At 38.3% G+C, this 19,896-nt stretch overlaps 3 protein-coding genes across 4 annotated transcripts in view; 2 read left to right on the forward strand and 1 right to left on the reverse strand.

Annotated features, from left to right (window-relative positions):
• Positions 1–8,753, forward strand: part of EPRS (glutamyl-prolyl-tRNA synthetase) — a 39,601-nt gene extending 30,848 nt beyond the window's left edge. For both annotated transcript variants that reach the window (XM_017812812.1, XM_017812813.1), the window contains 8 exons: positions 5–106; positions 761–916; positions 1,035–1,232; positions 1,591–1,764; positions 3,906–4,066; positions 5,258–5,336; positions 8,041–8,105; positions 8,381–8,753. In XM_017812812.1, coding sequence (XP_017668301.1) covers positions 5–106; positions 761–916; positions 1,035–1,232; positions 1,591–1,764; positions 3,906–4,066; positions 5,258–5,336; positions 8,041–8,105; positions 8,381–8,531 — 1,086 coding nt within the window. In that variant the 3' untranslated portion in view covers positions 8,532–8,753. The remainder of the gene's footprint in view (positions 1–4; positions 107–760; positions 917–1,034; positions 1,233–1,590; positions 1,765–3,905; positions 4,067–5,257; positions 5,337–8,040; positions 8,106–8,380) is intronic.
• The window catches only part of LOC108496272 (acrosin-like), a 191,869-nt gene that overhangs the window by 127,957 nt on the left and 44,016 nt on the right, over positions 1–19,896 (reverse strand). The window lies entirely within an intron of this gene.
• On the forward strand, positions 13,348–13,966 carry SLC30A10 (solute carrier family 30 member 10). The gene has a single exon (XM_017812826.1). It carries the CDS (start codon positions 13,348–13,350, stop codon positions 13,798–13,800), a length of 453 nt encoding a protein of 150 aa, XP_017668315.1. The 3' UTR covers positions 13,801–13,966.

Genomic DNA, 19,896 nt, shown 5'->3' on the forward strand with positions numbered 1-19,896 from the left:
CCAGCGCTGGGAGTTCAAACATCCCCAACCCTTCCTTCGCACTCGTGAGTTCCTTTGGCAAGAGGGTCATACAGCGTTTGCAACATATGAAGAAGCAGCAGAGGAGGTAAAAAGCAATGCACTGGTGCTTTTGCTTTCAGGAAGTTACCTTACTCCATAGCAACACAAACAGATCTTTTACTGTGACCACATAGAAATCTCTCTTCTTTTCTTTGGACCCCTTGTGAAAAATGCAAAGTATACTCGAACCCATTTTTTTCTCAAATGTAACCCATGTCTGAAACTTTAGTCTCTACAAACAATATGGGGATTTTGAAAAGCGATATATAGAGTGCTTTCCTTAAAAATTGTTTTCCTTAAAAATGAATTTTTCTTAAAAATCTAAATAATGCATTCACATGTCAAGTGCTGGAAGTTTTAACGTTTTCTTTGCCCACAAGACAGCTGTTTCATTGAGTGTCATGACATATCTTTATTTAGCAGATGTTCAGACTCTTAGGTGAAAACTAGAAGTCAGTATAACTATTGGACTGGCATTTCTGCTGTGACTCTTCTTGAAGTTTTCTATCATGATTTATAGTTGTCGCTATTTGATTCATAGAAAATAGCATCCAAATATTAAAGTAATTGATTAGTTTTTAAATGCAGTCTTGAGAAATTGTTAAATTTTTAAGATTTCAGACTCTGTCATGTAAAACTATTTCATGATGTAACAAATGCAAAATACTGAGTAATTCTTAAGAGAGTACATTTATCACAGGTGTTGCAGATACTTGATCTGTATGCTCAAGTGTATGAAGATCTCCTAGCAATACCTGTTGTGAAAGGAAGGAAGACAGAGAAGGAGAAATTTGCTGGGGGTGATTATACAACCACTTTAGAGGCATTTATATCTGCCAGTGGAAGAGCTATCCAGGTATTTATCTATTAAAATAATTTTTTTTCAATGAACACAGTAAGGTGAAAGATTTAAACCGATGCTCGATAGACTTAACTTTCCATTGAGTAGAATTTTCTGTGTGCATCTGTTTTAGGGAGCAACATCACATCACCTAGGGCAGAATTTCTCAAAGATGTTTGAAATTGTATTTGAAGATCCCAAGAAACCAGGAGAAAAACAGTTTGCTTATCAGAATTCCTGGGGCCTTACAACTCGAACTATCGGTGTAATGACAATGATTCATGGAGATAACATGGGATTGGTACTCCCACCTCGTGTAGCCTGTATTCAGGTGTGTAAAAATGCCTTAAACTACCATTTTGTTTCCTTTCTTGTCTTGTAATTCAGGAGCATTTCATATTAAGCAGCTGGAAGACTTAACATGGGATAGGAGCTGATTGCAGAGTGTGCTGTATAAAGTTTAATACAAATCATCAGGGAACTTGCAGTGAACAAGTCCCCTTTGATAGTCCATCCATTTAAAATAATGTTATCTGTATTGTTTGTATGAAAAGGGAAATGCATCCTTTATTTCTGAGAACTTGAAGGAAATTACTGGAATATAGGGCCACAATATTGGTTTTAAGTTCTTCTAATAACTAGGAGCTAATTTTTTTATGCAGTAAAGTACATGTCATGTTTTCTTGCAGGTTGTAATTATTCCCTGTGGCATCACAAATTCCCTTTCTGAAGAGGACAGAGGGGCTCTGTTGAAAAAATGTAATGAATATTGTAGTAGGCTGCTTAGTGTTAAAATCCGTGTCCGGGCTGATTTACGAGACAACTACTCACCTGGCTGGAAGTTCAACCACTGGGAACTTAAGGTACATTTCTTTCCAGGAGGTGTTTTGAAGCCTATGTATGGGGTATATTTACAAGGTATGTTACATGTGCCTTGTATTCTGTAGGCAGATATTTTCTCTAAATGAAGAATTGCTGCCTGATAATCAGTGATCACTTTCATTAATAAATGAAGAAAAGATATTTTCTGAGACTTGTTCTGTTTGCGAGGATTTACATCTCAGTAAATTAATATTATAAATTACTTGCATGTTTAAAAATTTGTACTAGTACTTAAGTGTCTCCAGGCTCACAGCAGTGCCTTCTGTGCACACAGTGGAGCAGAGAAGACAGACCTGGACAGCATCAGCAAAGAAAGGAGCAATTTTTTATTTTTTTTTTTCAAAATTGCCATGTTCCCATCATATAGCAGTTGAGAGGAAAAGTTCTGCTTCTTCAAATATAAGAGGCTTTTATAAAACAAAATTAGTGAGCAGAATGAAACAGTGGTAGTAATGGTAATTAGAAATTGAATGATGTGTTGTGATGTTATGGGATATTGTATTTTTGTTCTGAATTTAAAGTTAGTTTCGATATATTAATTTTTAGTGTAAGAGGATTGAAGCTAACCAAGTTGCTCAAAGTTCCCATTTTGTCCAACTCTCTTCCCTTTATGTAGCTTATTTTTTTTTTAAAGGGATTTCTAATACCATGAATCCATGTTGGAAGACTTTATAAATTAAATTAGGTTTATCAGAGAGGCATGGCATGGGGCAAACTTGATGTTTTTTATAAAACCTACTAATGTGTCCAACATGATACATAAACTGCATCTTCACGCTCATTGCAGGCACAGTACACTCATTTTATGGAGTGTATAAGAATTTCATAAGGTAAGAAATACAAAGGTGCTGGAATAAAAAGTACAGGAATTAACTGGAAAATATTTTACCTTATGTACTTTTCAGCTTAGCAGATTTCTAATGTTACTTCCTAAAAGAACCAAGTTATTGGTACTTCGTTTATAATGTCTGGTGTTAGTTCTGTTGCTTTCTTTGGAAATTTTCCTGAGAGATCATTAGGCATTCTTCTTTCACTGGAAAGTACCGAATACTTTCCTGTAAGTTTAATTATGGAGACAGCTTTTTGTGTGTCATAAATTAGAATGTTCTGTTTAAATTGCTGTTTAATAACAGTTCTGAATGGCTTTTTACGTAACTTTGTAGTAGGAGTAGATACCTCACCCTTCAAATAGATTTTACTACATTATTCACCTTTTTAACATAAATAAGGTGGGAGGGCAGGGGAAGTATAGGGAATCATTTGGAAGCTGTGAACTTGAAGCGAATGCAGGGCACACACAGAAAGCTTGGGTACAGGTTTTGATTCTCCTGTTCACCTCTTGAATAGTTTTAACTTATAAGTTTACTGATTCAATTTCCCCTGGGTAGGGGAGGAAGAATCCCCCAAAATGCATTTGCATTTACTTTCTTTGTTTTCTGTGAAGAAATGTGTACAGATTGCAGTACATGTTAGGATATAGAGACAGTAAGTTGTACTCAGTGGACTCTTTACTTATTAGTAAAATGGAGACTCTTTTTATCTGATGGTATCTGGGAGATGAGAAATTACGTGGTTCTATCACCAAAGTTTATGAAGCATAAAAGCTTTGCTAAGGTAATTATCTGTTTGTAGTCAAAGGTTCTATGCAAATAATGTTGGTATTAGGGCTATTGCTATTTGCTGTTAATACAGTTGAAAGTGGTCTGTGAAAACAGAATTAAAATGTATTACTGGATGAGCAAGAACATAATTACTATAAAAGACTTATTAGTTCAGACTTCATAAACCTGATTTGCAATATCTGGGATAACTGTCTTAGGGCAGCATCAGTTGTGTTTCAATATTACTTTAATGTTGGCACAAATGCAGTCTCGAAGCTAGTGAAGCAAGGTAATGCACAAGTGAAGAGAGTGTGGATGGGAAAGACAGAAGTACATAAAAGCTGTGGAATATATGGTAATTTATTTTTTTTCCAAAGAAACTTAAATGTGTAAAGTGATTCCATGTTAAGACTGGGCTTAAAAAAACAAGCAAAAAATTACTCACACAGAGACAGAGAGAGAAAATGAACTCTTCTGAAAATCAGTTCTTCATCATAACTTCTAATTTTTTTTTCATGAAGGGTGTTCCAGTCAGGGTTGAAGTGGGACCACGAGACATGAAGAGCCAACAGTTTGTAGCTGTTAGAAGAGACACAGGACAGAAGCTGACCTTATCTGAACATGAAGCAGAAGATAAACTGAAGCAGATTTTGGAGGAGATCCATGCTAACCTTTACAGCAGGTAAATTGAGAGGTACAGTGAATGACTGTGCTAATCACAGATGCACTTTACCTGTCAGAAGAATTTCTCATGTTGTTGGTTTATCTGTGAAGACAGACAGGTTAGGCACGTCTTTCTGTTTGTGACATGTAATTTTTCTGCCTCTTGAACTTCTTCACATGCAGTGATAGAACTTTCCTGTTGTTCTCATGAACGTGTTTTAAAAAATACTTCTGTGAATTCATGTGAAGTATTAGTAAACACATACACCATAAATAGTTCATGGAACAGTATTGTCCCAGTGAAATGTCTGGAGTACAGTGAAATGTCTTATGAGGAGCAGCTGAGGGAGCTGGGGGTGTTCAGCCTGGAGAAAAGGAGGTTCAGGGGAGACCTTATCACTCTCTACAACTCCCTGAAAGGAGGTTGTAGCTGGGTGTGGGTCAGTCTCTTCTATCAGGTAACAAGTGATAGGATAAGAGGAAATGGTCTCAAGTTGAACTGGAGGAGGTTTAGATTGCATGTTGGGAAAGTTTCTTCACTGAAAAGGTGGTCAAGCATTGGAACAGGATGCCCAGCGAAGTAATGGAATCACCATTCATGGTAGTGTCCAAGAAACTTCAGTAGTTGAAGTTCTGTGTTCAAAAGTGTATTTTAAGACCCTATTGACTTCCATAGGATTGTTTTCTTGTAAGCAATCAAATGCTTTTGGAACTGTTATTTGCCCTTATTGCATATTCCAGAATCCCTCACATGTCTGTCTCTGCAATTTGTTCTTCATAGCTGCACTGGAAAGAACAGGGTGCTGATGCACGTTTTCTTCTGTGGTTATCAAAGTTGTTTACTGGCAGAATATTTTTACCTAGTTAAAAACCATTTTGTGATTTAGATTTAGAACATATTTTAAAAAGAAAAGTGTACCTCTGTAATACTTATTTCTATCTACATCTGGTTAGTGTTGAACTGACATGCACAACAGTGTGAATTAACACGGTGAAAAGTGCAGCAACTTGGAGAATACTCCATCAGCAATTAATCAAAATTTTAGCACTTTGGGAAGGAGTAGAAAGACATAAACTGATTAGGAAGACTCTGATGAATCTATAACTTTTATTGTAACTTTTTGTTTTGACTGACTCTGAAAACTTAATTTGGCCAGTGACATTATGTGCATGAATCTGCCCTGACTGAATTTTTTTTGCCTTTTCTTAGAGCGTCTGAGGACCTAAAAAGTCATATGGTGGTGGCCAATAATATGGAGGACTTTCAAAAAGAGCTTGATTCAGGAAAGGTAAGGAAATCTACTACTTCTAATGCTGTGCCTCCACACACTTTGTATCCCTTAAAAATAATCAGGGGCTAGAAATTTCAAAGATTATATATAAATGCTACTGTCATTTTTATGGGACTCCCCCCTTACAAGCGGGTGAAGCCTCTCCTGTAAAGCTGCACAAAAATAAATTACCTTTACCAAAATTTGTGATACATGCTGCTTTCTTCTCCTGCTAAAATATGGTATTTACTGAACACAGTGTTCGCGTTACCACCGTTCAAAATGTAGTCCTGTGCCAGAGATGACTGGGGGTCTTGAAGTGACTTACAATGCTGCAGTTTGGTAATTTGCATATAAAATGTGATGTTTTTATCAGAATATGCTTTTCAGAGGGATTGATGTAGACATTTTATTTGGGTTACAATAACCTTACTGTCATTATTCTAATGCCAACAGTGACAAAACACTTATTAAGTCTCATAATAAAGTCCAAGTAAGAGTTTAAAGTACGATCTATTTACGTCAAAGAAGTTTTACCTTTATGACCCCTGAGTAGAAGCCACTGGGTTCATTAAGAGTTACTGCAAGTCAGAAACCTCCTTGGGATGATAGTAAGAATAACCCATCACGTGGATGGTTGAGCTTTACAGATCTAGACATCTGTTGGGAAAGTATTGAAGTTTAGATGAGAGGTGAATTCTTCAGTACAGAATTGAGCTACTGTTTCTTTTTCAGGGATGCACTGACAGAATTTTTTAACCCTGAAATTCTGTCACAGACCAACTTGTGAAACTGTTGATGTATTTAAAGTGTTCAAGTGGTAGGATCCCCAGCATAAGTCATTAAGGTTGTGTATTTTATAAAGTGAGATCGGGGGTTTTGTTTACCAGTTAGATCTGCTCTGAAAATTTCTGATGAAAAATGCATGAGTGCCAAGAGTACTTATTCCTGGTTAGGCTTGACCTTCCATCACACTATTTTCTTACATTTCTATTGCACTTAAATTCAATTTAGAACAAGATTTAAAGGAATAATGATGAACTTCAGAGGAGGGACTGATTTAGCATGCTTATGAAGCCAAGGATACAGATGTCTTAAATGTCATTCTGTGCATAGGTGCTATAATAGTAGTACTGCCTTATTTTCCTCCACAAAACTAAACACAAGTCTTTAGTCTTTATTTAACAAATAATTGTGCTCCGCAGAGATATTTAGCTAATACTACTGCTCTCATGTGTCATAATTTCAAGGTGTGTCATCACATATCTTTCATCTCTGAATTAAACAAGCACTCTGAAATGATGATTGACTGCTTTCAAATATTTTTACTTTCCAAGTTGGATACTTTGACCATTTTGGTCCTTGGGTTATACAAGTTTATTATAATCAGCATATCTGAATTGAAGAAAATAGAAAAGATATGTCATTTTGTGTTTGTTTCACTCTTGACCTATGTATGTTATATGAACAAAATTTATAGCATTCTGTTAACACTAGCTACTGTTTAATAGGAAAATTTGTAAGCTGACATGCCCCTGTTTAATTCCTGTTGCTGTTTTTCCCTTAGTGGAATTGCAGACTCTTAGCTGTTTAAAAATGAGGACTGTTTCTGTATTCTTTTAAGTCTCGTGCAAAGTCAATTGAAACTCAAAGGGTAATTACACAGATATTTAAGCAATTTCATTTCACTAACAAAAGATTAATGCAAGAACAGTGTGGTAGAGTGGTAATAGTTCCTTTTTTCAGTTGCAAGAAAGGGAAGCTATAAAGTGAAGTCTATTAATAAAGGGGTATACACCAGTTAATGGCAAATTGAGAATTTTGCAGTAAGAATGTAAATTTGGTGAAAGACATAGTGAATAAACCTTATTCACAGTTTGGATAGAATTAAAATGAGATTCTGAAGACTGAATTTAGTAGCTGGTGTTGCCCTCAGCTATCAACCTTACTTGAGTGTTCAAACGTGTGTAGGGGGTGTCTTTTTAACAATAATGCTACTTCTTAGTAGCAAACTGAATTTTCTCTCTGAAAGTCCATTAAAAATGAAAAAAAAATCAGTAAAACTGAATATAACAGTTGGGAAAAGAGATTTGCTACAATAGCTAAGAGTATTACTGAGAGGAGTGTATAACATTATCATTTCAACTTTACTTTCCTGTTTTTCCTCAGTTAAGCTAACTGAAGGAAACGGCAGGAAACCACCCCCACACTCCCAAGAAAAATGTGCTGTTGGCAATTCTGTTTTCTTAAAATATGTATATATAAAATTGTCTTGCTCAGAAAAAAATGAAAATTCATAGTAGTGGAATTAAAATGGAAACTTTGTTAGGATGGCACTGTCTTGTGGTATGTAAGCGAACATTTGTTCTGCAGTTTGAAAATATGAAACTTTTCCTAAACAAAAGAAATGGAACATTTCAGGGGAAAACTGTTTATACTTTCCTCAGAAGGAAGATGTATTGGGTTAAAAAAAAATCGATTTAAATTTAAATGCTACTTTGGGTTTGTGTATGTTTTTCCATGCTGCACTAGGAGGGATGACTGTGCTTATCTATTTCTCTGATGAAAAAGAGCTATTAAAATTTAGTTGTAACAATTGGAACTTTTCCCAATTTGAGTGTATATGAGATCTGAAGGTTTAGGAATCTTCCGGAGACAAAGATGATTTTTTTTAGATGTATAACTGTTGGCTTTTTTTTCTCCCCTCCTCTTTTCCCTTCAGATTGTACAAATCCCTTTTTGTGGGGAAATTGAGTGCGAGGATTGGATCAAGAAGACCACTGCCAGGTAAAATATAAGTGTAACTGAACTGGAAAGTATCTACCAAGATCAAAATCAGGATGTTTTGATTATAAAACAGGAATGCAAAGTGCCTCTGGGTGTAACACATACAGTTCTCGGCTTTGACTGTTGCTTTCCTGCATAATTCAATATGTTTAATTCCCTTGGTCCTGGAACTTTCAAATTAATTACTGTGATTTTAAGATTTTATGCATAATACACCTTATTGCACCTTTATTTTTTAATAAAAGTATTTATTTATGAATATACTTTTATTTCAGGGATCAAGATCTTGAGCCTGGTGCCCCTTCCATGGGAGCAAAAAGCCTCTGCATACCTTTCCAGCCTCTCCGTGAACTCCAGCGTGGAGAAAGATGTGTGTGCGGCAAAAACCCTGCCAAGTTTTACACCCTATTTGGTCGTAGTTACTAAATTATTAGTGGAAGAACCTTCCTCTTTATCTGTGAATTGAACTTTTTTTAATAAGACTGAAATAGCCCCTTAAACTTTAATCGGTTTTGTGACTTTTTACATAATTCAAAGACAAAGCCATAAACCATAACCCCCCACCCCAATTGTCAATCTTAGGCTAGCAGTAATTCACAGACTTTTCTGTAAACATCTCTAATAATAAACATGTATTGTGAGCTGTAATATGCTGTGGTGGTTTTTGCTGTGTTGCTCGGGGGGGGAGGAATAGGTACCCTTTGCTCATGTCTTTTTTTCTGTTTTGGTACATGTGGTTTTTTTGTGCATTGAGAAAATTCCTGAAAGATTGGAGAGAATGTCGTAAATACTACAGTTCAGTTTAGCATGCTACATCTACTTTATAGAGAAAATATCTCCTTTTAATTTTGCCTTTAAATCTTTCAGTTTTCAGTAGAGACTTGCTGCTAACCTGTAGGCATGGTAAATACTACCCTTTTTGCAAACTCCCTCTGGAGTCAGGTGTTTCAAGGACTATTTTCGTAGAAACATAGAATGGTTTGGGTTGGAAGGGACCTTAAAAATCATCTAGTTCTAACCTACCTGCCCTGGGTAGGGACACCTTCCATTAGACCAGGTTACTCAGAACCCCATCCAGCCTGGTCTTGAACACCTCTGGGAATGGGGAGTCCAGAACTTCTCTGGGCAACCCGTTCCAGTGCCTCACCACCTCTATAGTAAAGAATTTCTTCCTAATATCTAATCTGAACCTACCCTATTTCAGTTTAAAGCCATTCCCTCTTGTCCTATCACTACCTGCTCATGTAAAATGTCCCTCTCCAGCTTTGTTGTAGGCTCCCTTGGGGTACTGAAAGATACTTTGAGGTCTATCTGAAGACTTGTCTTCTCCAAGCTGAACAACCCCAATTCTCTCAGCCTGTCCTCACAGGAAAGGTACTCCAGCCCTCTGAGCATTTTTGTGGCCTTCTCTTGACTCTCTCCAGCAGGTCCATGTCTGTCTTTTGTTGGGAACCCCAGAACTGGATGCAGTACTCCAGGTGGGATCTCGCAAGAGCAGAGGTAGAGGGGAGAATCACCTCCCAAATTTTCACCCCATTGTAAAACAAGTTTGAAAGGCTTTCTTAGATTAAATGCCACATTGTTAGCAAGATGCAGGTGGATGCCATTTCTTCCAGATATTTTGCAAAGCCTGTTTCTCTTATTTTATAAACTGGCCTTTATAGCTGTCTGAGAGTGACACTGCAAAGGCAGAGGTAATGCAGAGAGAGGTATTTTCCATGCTAAATATTTTAGGCTGTGGTTGTATCTACAGCATATTTCATAAATTTTTTTTTTACTTTTCCTGTACTTGCTAAGTGTTGCTTTAGCAGAGGAGGCTGGATGTCACAGAGTTATGAAATTATTTTAAAAATAACATTGCTTCCACTTTGGGCACAAGATTGGCTTTAAAAAAAAAAAAAAAGATAGCCCTGGCACAAAATAACTTTTGGAAGATATATGCATAATGTATTAGGTTTTTTTCTCCTGTATGGTTTTAAGGCTGTCTATACAAACCCCCTTCCCTGAAAATTGTTGAGTAAAAATCTGGCAATTAAAAAGTTGGACTAGTAAGATCCTCCCCCAACTCTTACTGGGACAATACTTGGTGGCTGCCTGTTCCAAACCCCTACTTTTATGTAGTAGCCATAGACTGAAGCATACAGGAGACTTACAGAATGCTATTCCCAGATCTTCACCCCCCTCTGCTTTTCAAAAGCATGCAAAATATTTGCTTTTCCTTGGATCCCTGTGGTCAGCCTTCCTGGTCGAAATTTTGAATATTAAATTTGAACCAGTGGCCTGTCCAGTTTAGGATCATGCACCTTGTGATAGTACCCCAATTTTCCCACAGAAAAGTACAAAACTGGTTAAATATTTCAGATCAGCTTGATCAGAGTGTTTGAACACTTAGAAATTCTCTGTAATATTCCTTGTGTGATGGTTAGTCCTGAAGAGTTTGCTTCAGTTGCATCTTAAGACCAGTGCATGCATTCATCTTTGGTTTCAGTTGACAAACCAGAGGAGTGTCCCTAAAGGGCTACTCTGTTCTGGTAGAGGTCTCTCCTGGGATGCTGCCTTTAATGCTGGCTGGGATTGTACTTTGAGAAAGAGGGTGAATAGTAACATCAGAGTGATGTTTTCACAGCCTGAAATGACGAGTAAGAGTAGCCTTTAGAGGGATTGCCGTGGCAGCTCTCTGGTGCTGGGGAAGGGGAAAGGCAGCAACCCTCAGCTTCAATGTCTGCAGGTGTAAGAGACAGGAGTGTGCCAAGGTTTTTTGACAGAGCAAACCAGATTTCTAAGAGTAGATGAGCTCTTTCAACTCCCATTGAAATGCTCTACAACACCCATATTCCAAATGAGTGGAAGCTCTTAAAGCTCAGAACAAAAAAAAAAGGCAAAACTAAATGCAGCCTCTAACAGTGCTGCAGCCTTATCAGTTTGAACAAACAACCAACCTTCAACCAGTTGATCAAATTCATGAGTAAACATGTTGACACACTGTTCTTAGAAATGAGTTGCTCTGAACCTAAGGATGGGTTGATTTGAAGCCAGAGACTTCAGGGAAGGCCAGCCCTTGCTTTTTCTTTTGTTTTTCCCTTACTTTTCCCAAACATGTTTCTTCCTGGCCATAGTAAATGCCTGGAATGTGGATGACTCAAGTGCAGATCTCCCTGTGATTATCTTCCACAGGGAGGCTAATGTTTGCCTAGGAGAGATAATGTTCATGTCAAGTATCCTTTCAACAAAAGCACAATCTGAGCTATCTATGAAGCATTATAGAAAGAAACTTTCAGACTCTTAATAGATTGTCTGTTAGAAAAATAGGTGTATGAATTGGAATAATACACCACTGTTGATTAAATAATACTGCTTTATGTTTATAATAGAATTGCAAATTTCATGATGTTCCTTAGTTCTTGTATATTGATAAATTTGGCTTGAATAGTAAGGGGGAATGTAAGGGAACTGCCTTAACACAGTGCTAGCATCTCCTTATTAAAAAATAGAGCACAGGTAAGCAAAGGAAGTGCTTCATTTAGCTCTTGTTTTGGTAATCTCAGCCTTGTGTAAGGCAGGAATTTTAAGATCTCTGAACTTTGAACTTCGACTGTTCCCACTGAAAGGAGAATAACTTGAAAAAAAATTCTCACTTTTCATGTTCTGTAGTTAAGATAATAAAATACATAGCTAAACATCACTAATACAAGAAGGAAAAAACTACTATAGAAATAGCTGGAATAGAAGTAGTAACACAGGTGGGACACGATGAAGAGGAAGAGGAATAGATACCAGTTTTCAATTTTATAATTAGTTCTACTAATTCACCCTTCCAGGGTTAATAATGGTGTTCTTAAAGTGAAGGGGAGGGAAACCTCCAAGTTACAGCTGCAGTGTGTAGGTAGACAAATGACTAAATGTTAAAAAATTACATGTATTGACAGTCAAGACTTCTAACAAACTGGACTTCAAACATAAATATTTTGGCAGTTGAAACCCTGTGAGCAAAAATCCAGATGAAAATTGGGGGTGGGTGTTTGAATTTTTAATGTGAAGTTAATTCACCTTGGGAAGTGTGAGGTCAGCAGGGACAGTTGGTTAGCTCAGGTTATCAGTATTATTGTCTTATCTCTCCAGGGCTGTACTGCATGTAATTTTCTTCCGTTTTAACTGTGTATATATGTACAAAGATGGGCATTTTAAACAAAAAGCTGGAGCACAAGCTTTTCAGGAAGGCACGTGGTCTTATGGCCCATATTGCCTAGTGTGCTACAGATTTTCTTCGCTGCAGTTTCTGAGTATGTGTTAACTATCGGGAGCTCAAGAGGCACTACAATGAGGGACAAAAAATGCTACTGCTTCAGGATATTACTCTGTTCCAGAAATGGCACAAAGTACAAGCAAGGACTTCAGCAGCTCTTATTTCCCCCTTAATTTCTGGTTGTGCTTTCCTCAACTCTGACTTTTCTGTGCAAGCCTATGAGGCTTACTTTGGGATTTTGAGATAGGCAGGGTATTCTAAATGGGAAATAAACAATGTGGTTTATTGTTAAGCCTCAGCTTCCACGTGTACTGGCTGTTTGTTTAGCAAATAACCTCCAAATTTTCTCCATTTCCATGGGCAATGTTAAAACATGACAAAAGAAGAAGTTGAATAGTTGTTGTACTAGGTTGCTAAAATGAAAGATGAATTCAGTTGTCTTTGAAGCTTGCTCTTTGTACGACATCTTCAGTGACTCTCACAGATTTAATATGCTCTTACAAATAATGTCCACTCAACATGGATTTAAAATGTCTTCTTCCACAGGTATGTAGTAAGATTTTTTTCAGTATTAAAATTATTGCCAACAGAAATGGCAGAAACAAACATGAGAGGAGAGTTTTGTGCAAAAGAGAGGCCTTGTCTAACCACTTAAAATTCTGAGCCACCTTCTTATGCTCTCGGCCTTATTCAGCTTTTTAGGACACTGCCACTCAGTAGAGTAGCAATGCTGGTGCTCCCAGTAGTCTCCCTTGGCTCATTTTTGGTTTTGTAGGAAAAAAAGCCTCCTGAGGGTGGAACACCTGCAGGACTGGAGCCCTCAGGCTGCCTTCACATGACAAATCTTGCTAAACTGCCCTTTAAACTGATTTATTGCTTTACTGCTTCCTATAAATGTGGCTCCCACATGTGAGCAGCACTGGCAGAATCACAGGCAGTGAGTTGCTCCTCACGCAGCTCTGTCTTGCTGAACCTGGGAGTGAGAAGAGAGCAGCAGAAATGGGCCGCTACTCGGGCCGGAGCATGAGGCTCATCGCCATGTGTGTGCTGAGCCTTGTCATTTTTGCTGTTGAGATCTCCGTAGCCTACGTGGGCAATTCTCTTTCCTTAGCCTCAGATGCCTTTGCTGTTCTCTCTCACCTGATCTCCATGATCATCGGTTTGTTCGGCGTCAGGTTCAGCCGCATCAAGTGGCACAAGGACAGCACTTTCGGCTTCAGCCGAGCAGACGTGCTGGGAGCTTTTGGCAACTCTGTTTTTGCCACTGCTCTGATGTTCAGCATCTTCGTTGAGGCTATCAAGAGGTTTATCAATCCTCAGAAGACTGAGAAAGTACTGCTCGTCCTCATTATCGGGGTTTCAGGTCTACTCCTCAATGTGTTAAACTACGTTATCTTCATGGACTGCTGTTATTGTCGTGCATCCCGCGGAGACACTGAAACAGGTAAATAGCCTCATGCGGTTCCTCAGCGTTCCCAGCCCTCTACAGTTCTGCTTAATGACTCTTATAAAGACTGTTTACTGCTTCTCTGAGATGGGCATGTAAAACATAGTTTTCTTCATTCTTTTGTTAGTGAGGGTAGTGGATTTTGTGCCTGAACCCATGCATGTTTCCAGTTACCACCATATGTGTTTATCAGTAAGTAACGTGCAAGCAGTGTATGTATTGTCTTTCTAAAGTGATCTGCGGGAGTACAGTGATCTGCAGGAGAAATTTTCTCCCTAATCCACTGGCTGGCCAAACAAGGGACAAAACATACTGCCACCCTGAGGAGATACTTGTTATGAAATACCTAATCCTGAAATATCAGTCATCCACAGTCTGCACTCTCAATATTTTAGTAATTCTGCTATAAATTTTGTCAAAGATGTGGTTATCTTTGAGCAGTGTTCACAGTTTGTATGAGATAAGAGAATAGGTAACGGCAAGAGAAGAGTCTCAGCCTTCCTTGGTTTGGGAATATGTTGTGAGACTATCTGGATGCTGACTGAAAAACGGAGCTGAAGTATTCTTTGCTGATGTTTGTTAACCTGTGCTTGGGAAAGCATGCAGAGGAAAAACAGGTTCTCTGCTACAGAAATCTTTTGCAGAAGGTTCTGTTCGATGCACAGAGGTTTGGCCTTTTAGTTTATTTGTCCTAGCATAGGAATTTAAAATTTCTTCATTTGGGAGGAGAAATGGGGACTGTTTTTCTCATTCCCGCAGCAGCTATTTCACTTTCTTTGATGCATGACACATGCGAGTTCTTCTTCTCTCTGTATGTTTTTATATACACATACAAACATATTTCTTAAGAATAGTAATATTTCAGTTGAGATAGGAGCCAGATATTTGCAAAGTGTTACCTGGATGTGTTGTGGGGAAAGCTGAGAGACCCCACCTGAAAAAGCAGCTTCTGTTATATGCTGTTATATACTGCTCTAGCTGAGGTGAGGTAAGTCCTATGTTTGACTTCCAGGTTTTGGAATTAGAAATTAAAAAACTGATAGTTTATATTTTAGTGTTTAATGTGTTTTGGTTTAGGTCTTGAATTGGAAAATGTTTCTGTTCATTATTAAAAGTACCTGCAGATCATATTGAAGCTTTAACTTTCCTGGTGTATAACATTAAACCCAAATGCATAAGTGATATTGATGCCTGTGTGTTTAGATGCCCAACTATTTAACATTTGAGCTACTTTTAGACTACATTTGTGGTGATATGTAATTAGCTGAGGGATTTAATAGGCTTTTGTGTTGGGAACTGTCAGCAATTCCTGACAAAGTCTTTGTTTATGGTGACTTCTTGGAAGGCAGCTTCTGAAACTGTGCTTCTAGGTGATGTCAGGGAGGAGGAACACATCAGCACTTATAAGGAAATTAACTGAAATTAATGGCAACTGTGCAGCTAAATGATGTTCTCACTGAATTTCCAGGATCCTACTCCTAATAAATCTCTGGGACAACACAGCCATCCCTCTCTGTCCAATAGACTTTTGTCCAAATACCTGGTAATTCCACTTTGCTTTCAACTGAATTTAAGTTGCACGAACCATGGATGAATTTCGTACCATCCCATAAATATAGTGTGTAGATTAGCTGGTGATTTTACCTCTCTGTTTCTGGTATGGTGAAACTTCCCTGCTTGCAGTACTGCCTACAGGTAAGATAATGCCATTTTATACTGAAGGGAATGCTCTTTTCTTCTGGACTTAATTTTGTAATTCCCACTTTGGTAAAATTTCACATTTATTTCCACTAATTCTCTCTGTATTCAACCTGAGTAGGATTTTTATTACTTTTCTTTCAGAAGAAATGTTATTCCCCAAATAGCTGTACTCTGAAAAGTATACTCACGTGCTCTATATATATATTATGTATTAAAAAATGTGGAAAAAAGGGATTCCATATCTCTTTTGTCATCATACCTATGAGGAAAATATGCTCTTTCCTGAAGATGGGAGTCAAGGCAAATTTTCTAGTGCATCAGCACCAGAAATTCAAGCAGATGGGCATGGTTTCTGAATCCTGCTGATGCAGTCCAGCTGTCCATAGTGACACCTGAGGAGTCTCCTCACATGGTTCACTGAAAGGTAAAGATTTTTAGAGTAGCCCTCTACCTCCTAGGCTTTCTAGGGAAAGGGGACAATTGCCTTCATATCTCTGTTCCCGAAATAGGAATAGATTTAAACAGCCCTCTTTTCTCTTGTTTGTGATTGTCTGAAAAACACAAAGCAAAGAAGAAATAGAGTGGTTCAGTTGTCCAGTGCTGTATTGTGGGTGCTGAGGGCAGCAGGAGCATCTAAATCCACTGAAAAAAATTCTTCCTCCTGTATTAATGCCACAATTAATCACCACAGTCAACAGTTCATCTCATTTCTCTGTTGCATGGTCTGCCATCAGGGATGGAAAATTAGCTGGTGGGTTTCCTGGATGCTGCTGACAGCAGTGGCAGAGTGAGATGTGCCTACAATGAGCCTTGGTAGTCAGGTCTGGGCACTGAGTGAGGTGTTTACAGGTACCAACTCAGCTCTCCATCCTTTTCCCTTGTTCTACATCTGTACTCCTCGTTTAACTCATTGCAACATCCATACCTCAGGGGCTCATCTTAGTACAAATATTCTTGTTAAGTAAGTTTTTCCAAGTTGCCATCTCTGCTTACCCAGACAGAGCCAATTCCCTCCTCCACCCATTGACTAGGCTTGTTTTGCCTCTCATCCCTTACTCTTCTGTCCCTCACCCTTCTCTTTTTTCTGGTTCTTGCTACCCTTTTCCTCTGTGTCCTACTTCCTAAGTCTTCATCTACTGCCATTCCCTTTGTTTCTCTCTCTGTTGTGCAAATTCCTGTCTGTCTCCTCTGCCAGCTGTAAGCACCTTTGTCTTCCCACCTGACTGAATTAAGGTCTCTCTGTCCCGTAGGTCCATCTTTGCACTTGATTCAGACAAGTGTAGTTCCACACACTATGTTAGGACTAGGAGGAGAGGTCAGCAAGAGTACAGGGAGGACGTGCCCCTGTTCTTTCTTTTGATGCTGAACAAGAGCAACTTACTACAGGTATAACAATATTTCTACTGTCTCTAAAGGAACTGCTGGGCCATCCATGGCAGAGGTCATCATAGACTAGTTATTGCTTTGACTTGAAATCCAGGAAATACTTGTCAAAACAGGGGAAAATTAAAGCTTCCCCAGAAAACTTTTCCTAGGAGTTAAAATTCACAAAAGATTTTTCTTGCTGCTGGAAATGACAGAGCAACTTTAGCCAGAGTTTTCTGACAATTTCGAAATCTTGTATCTTATGCAGAAAGTTTTGGCACAAAGGTGAAGAATATGCCAAAGTAATTAGCAGCTGAAAAAAAATTATGCTCTTACAATAAATACCAGACAATTTTAATACTGGCCATGCCCTTTATAGTAAGTCATAAAAATACAGAAGCCTGTTTTACTGCACACAGTGATCCAATTACTCTTGTTCATGTAGGTCAGTGTAACTGTCTCTTCTACTCATTTATACACAGTTTTAAACTGTTAGAGGGATCGCAGTTTGGAAAGCACCGCGTTAGTCTGATTATAATAATTCTCTGTTGTTTGTCTTGAGAAAATTAATAAAGATTTAACATGAACAAAACATTTGTTCTGTCGTTTTGTGATCTGTACAGGGAGGTGGGGGGAAGTAGGAAATAAAAATGTCACCCGGCCCAACCCATCTGACACTAAGCCATCCATAAAAAGTCCGGGACCTGTGAGAAACAGCTCTCATCTTCTCATGAGAGACCTCATGGTCTTTGCACAGCTCACAGTTCAGTAAATAAAACACATTCTGTGTTAGCAGCCAAGTGGCTTGCTTTTATGTTCCCCTTTGTACAATTTACTGGGTATGTGCATGAGCTTTTTGCGTGGTAACACTGCTGGATCTTGGTTCTCCTATCTCAGTGTGCACCAGCAGCCTTCCTCTCAGATCAGAGGTGGCATGTAAGCTAGCAGCCACTTAAATGCAGAACACACCTTCTTTCTCCTTCTGGACCTATGCAGTGAGTTTGTTTATTCTGAGGCTTGCTGTGAGGCGTATCTTTTTTTTTCCAGGCTTTTGTAATTAGGAGAGATTTTGGGCTATACATGTGTGAATGAAGAGAGGCACTAGCCTTAAATGCCTAGGTGACTTGGGAAGGCTGCATTGAAGTTATATTCTGAATTAGATTTTCACAGCTGTTGTTGCAAACATACTGATTCCAGGAGAAGTGAGGACATTTATAGGTCAAAATAAGTGGATAAATGGCTGCTTAACCTGCATCTTAATGCCATAGACCTTCCCAGTGGAGACCTAGTGAGCTAAAGTGTGCAGGTATCAAAAAGCAATTTTAAATGTAGTGGTGCTCTCCAGTTGAACAGACCCAACAACCCATAGTGCAGATGGCAAAAATGGTCTGGGAATTAGAGTTCCAGAATAGAGGGTTTCAGTTTCTGAGGTTGTCAGTGTGATCATTAAGTTCACCCACATCTAAGAAGAAAAAAATAAGTTCCCTGATTGGAACAGGTTTCTCTCTCAAGTGCACTGCTGAAAGGGTGACAGACTTTGCCAGTCTGATGACCCAGAGGCCTTTGTAAGGAATGAGAAGGAACACCTGTAATGCCAGACTCTGGCCTACTGTGTTTTTCACACCTGAAAAGCCTAAAAGCATATCCTCAAGATCAGCATTACTCTGTGCTGCCTCTCTTTTGAGTCTATCTTCACCAGATTGATACTATTTTTCCCTGAAAGCACTAGCTCTTCAGTAAACTCTTCATGCCAATTCATCCTCTGACTGCATTCATACAGATGATTGTCAAATGTGCAGCACCAGAGTTTACCAAGAGACAGTTGCTTCACTCACACAGTGCATCCTCATCCTCAGGATTTATGCTGCCTGGGTAGTGCACTGTAGCATCCAACTCCTAAATGTTTGACAACATAGTATGCACAAATGAAGGGATGTATGCTTTATGTGTCTATTTCCATAAATCCCAGAGGTGTTAATGTGTTGTCATGTAGGTAACCAAACCTACTATAACTAAATATTTAGATTATATGGCTTTGAGCTCTACAGCACTGCTAGATGTAGTTCTCTCAAACTGAGAAAAAAGGCCAAGAGGCACTCTCAAAGTAATTTTAAGTGTTTATCAAATACTTAAGACTGAACACATATTTTCTGAAGGTCTTCTTTAGTTTAATAGTGTGGCAAATAATCCTCATTAAATTTTTCCAAAGCTTTTCTGAGCAGCTACTGCAAAGGCAACTAGGTGTGTGTTAATCTATATTCAGTGAAGCTCTAACACAAAACCTTTAAAAAGACAAGGTAAGAGACTGTAAAAGTTTATTTAGTAACATGCTTCTCTAAATTTTCTTCAGATCTGTTTTGAATGTTCTTAAAAGAAACCTTCAAAGATAATCCAAGGATTAGTTTCCAATGAGAAAGTTTTGCATCAAAGCAAGTAAAAGCAAATGTTTTAGGGCTACTTTTTGGGCAAAATGGAAAATGCAGAACGAAAAAGTTAAATCCATGAGTAAAGCAAGCAAAGCATCCCTGCATGGTTGATGCAAGAGCATAAAGGTAAGGTTAAACCTTCTGAACCTAGATTCCAACAGTACTAGTGCTGCTGAACTTTGGGTATCTGCATTCGCTCTCAACCTTGAACCAATTTCATAGCAAAGGAATAGACAGAGTGTTACATCACAGTATCTGTGGTGAGCTGTAAGGAAATAAAAGGACTGTAAGATAACTGAGTTCAAAGTCATAAACAGTTTCAATACAATCGGGTTTTTAAGGTTGACATGTTTTATAAGTTAACTGCAATTGTTTTATTTGGATGGCTGTTCTGCAGATAGTTTGATACAGACAAGTTTGGTATCGGATTCAGTCTAGAAATGCTGCTGGAATAGAAAAGGAATTTTTTGCAGTAGGGCTCAATGCAATTTACAATGATGAAATCGGTGAGTGGCTTCCCCTTCTTCATGTTCTTTGCAATGTGCTGTGCTACCTCCCAGTAGAAAAAGGTTATATGGAGATTATATATATAAACACATAAATTTATAT

The sequence above is a fragment of the Lepidothrix coronata genome, unplaced genomic scaffold, assembly GCF_001604755.1.
Source record: "Lepidothrix coronata isolate B3197 unplaced genomic scaffold, Lepidothrix_coronata-1.0 Scaffold38, whole genome shotgun sequence".
Lineage (NCBI taxonomy): Eukaryota > Metazoa > Chordata > Aves > Passeriformes > Pipridae > Lepidothrix > Lepidothrix coronata.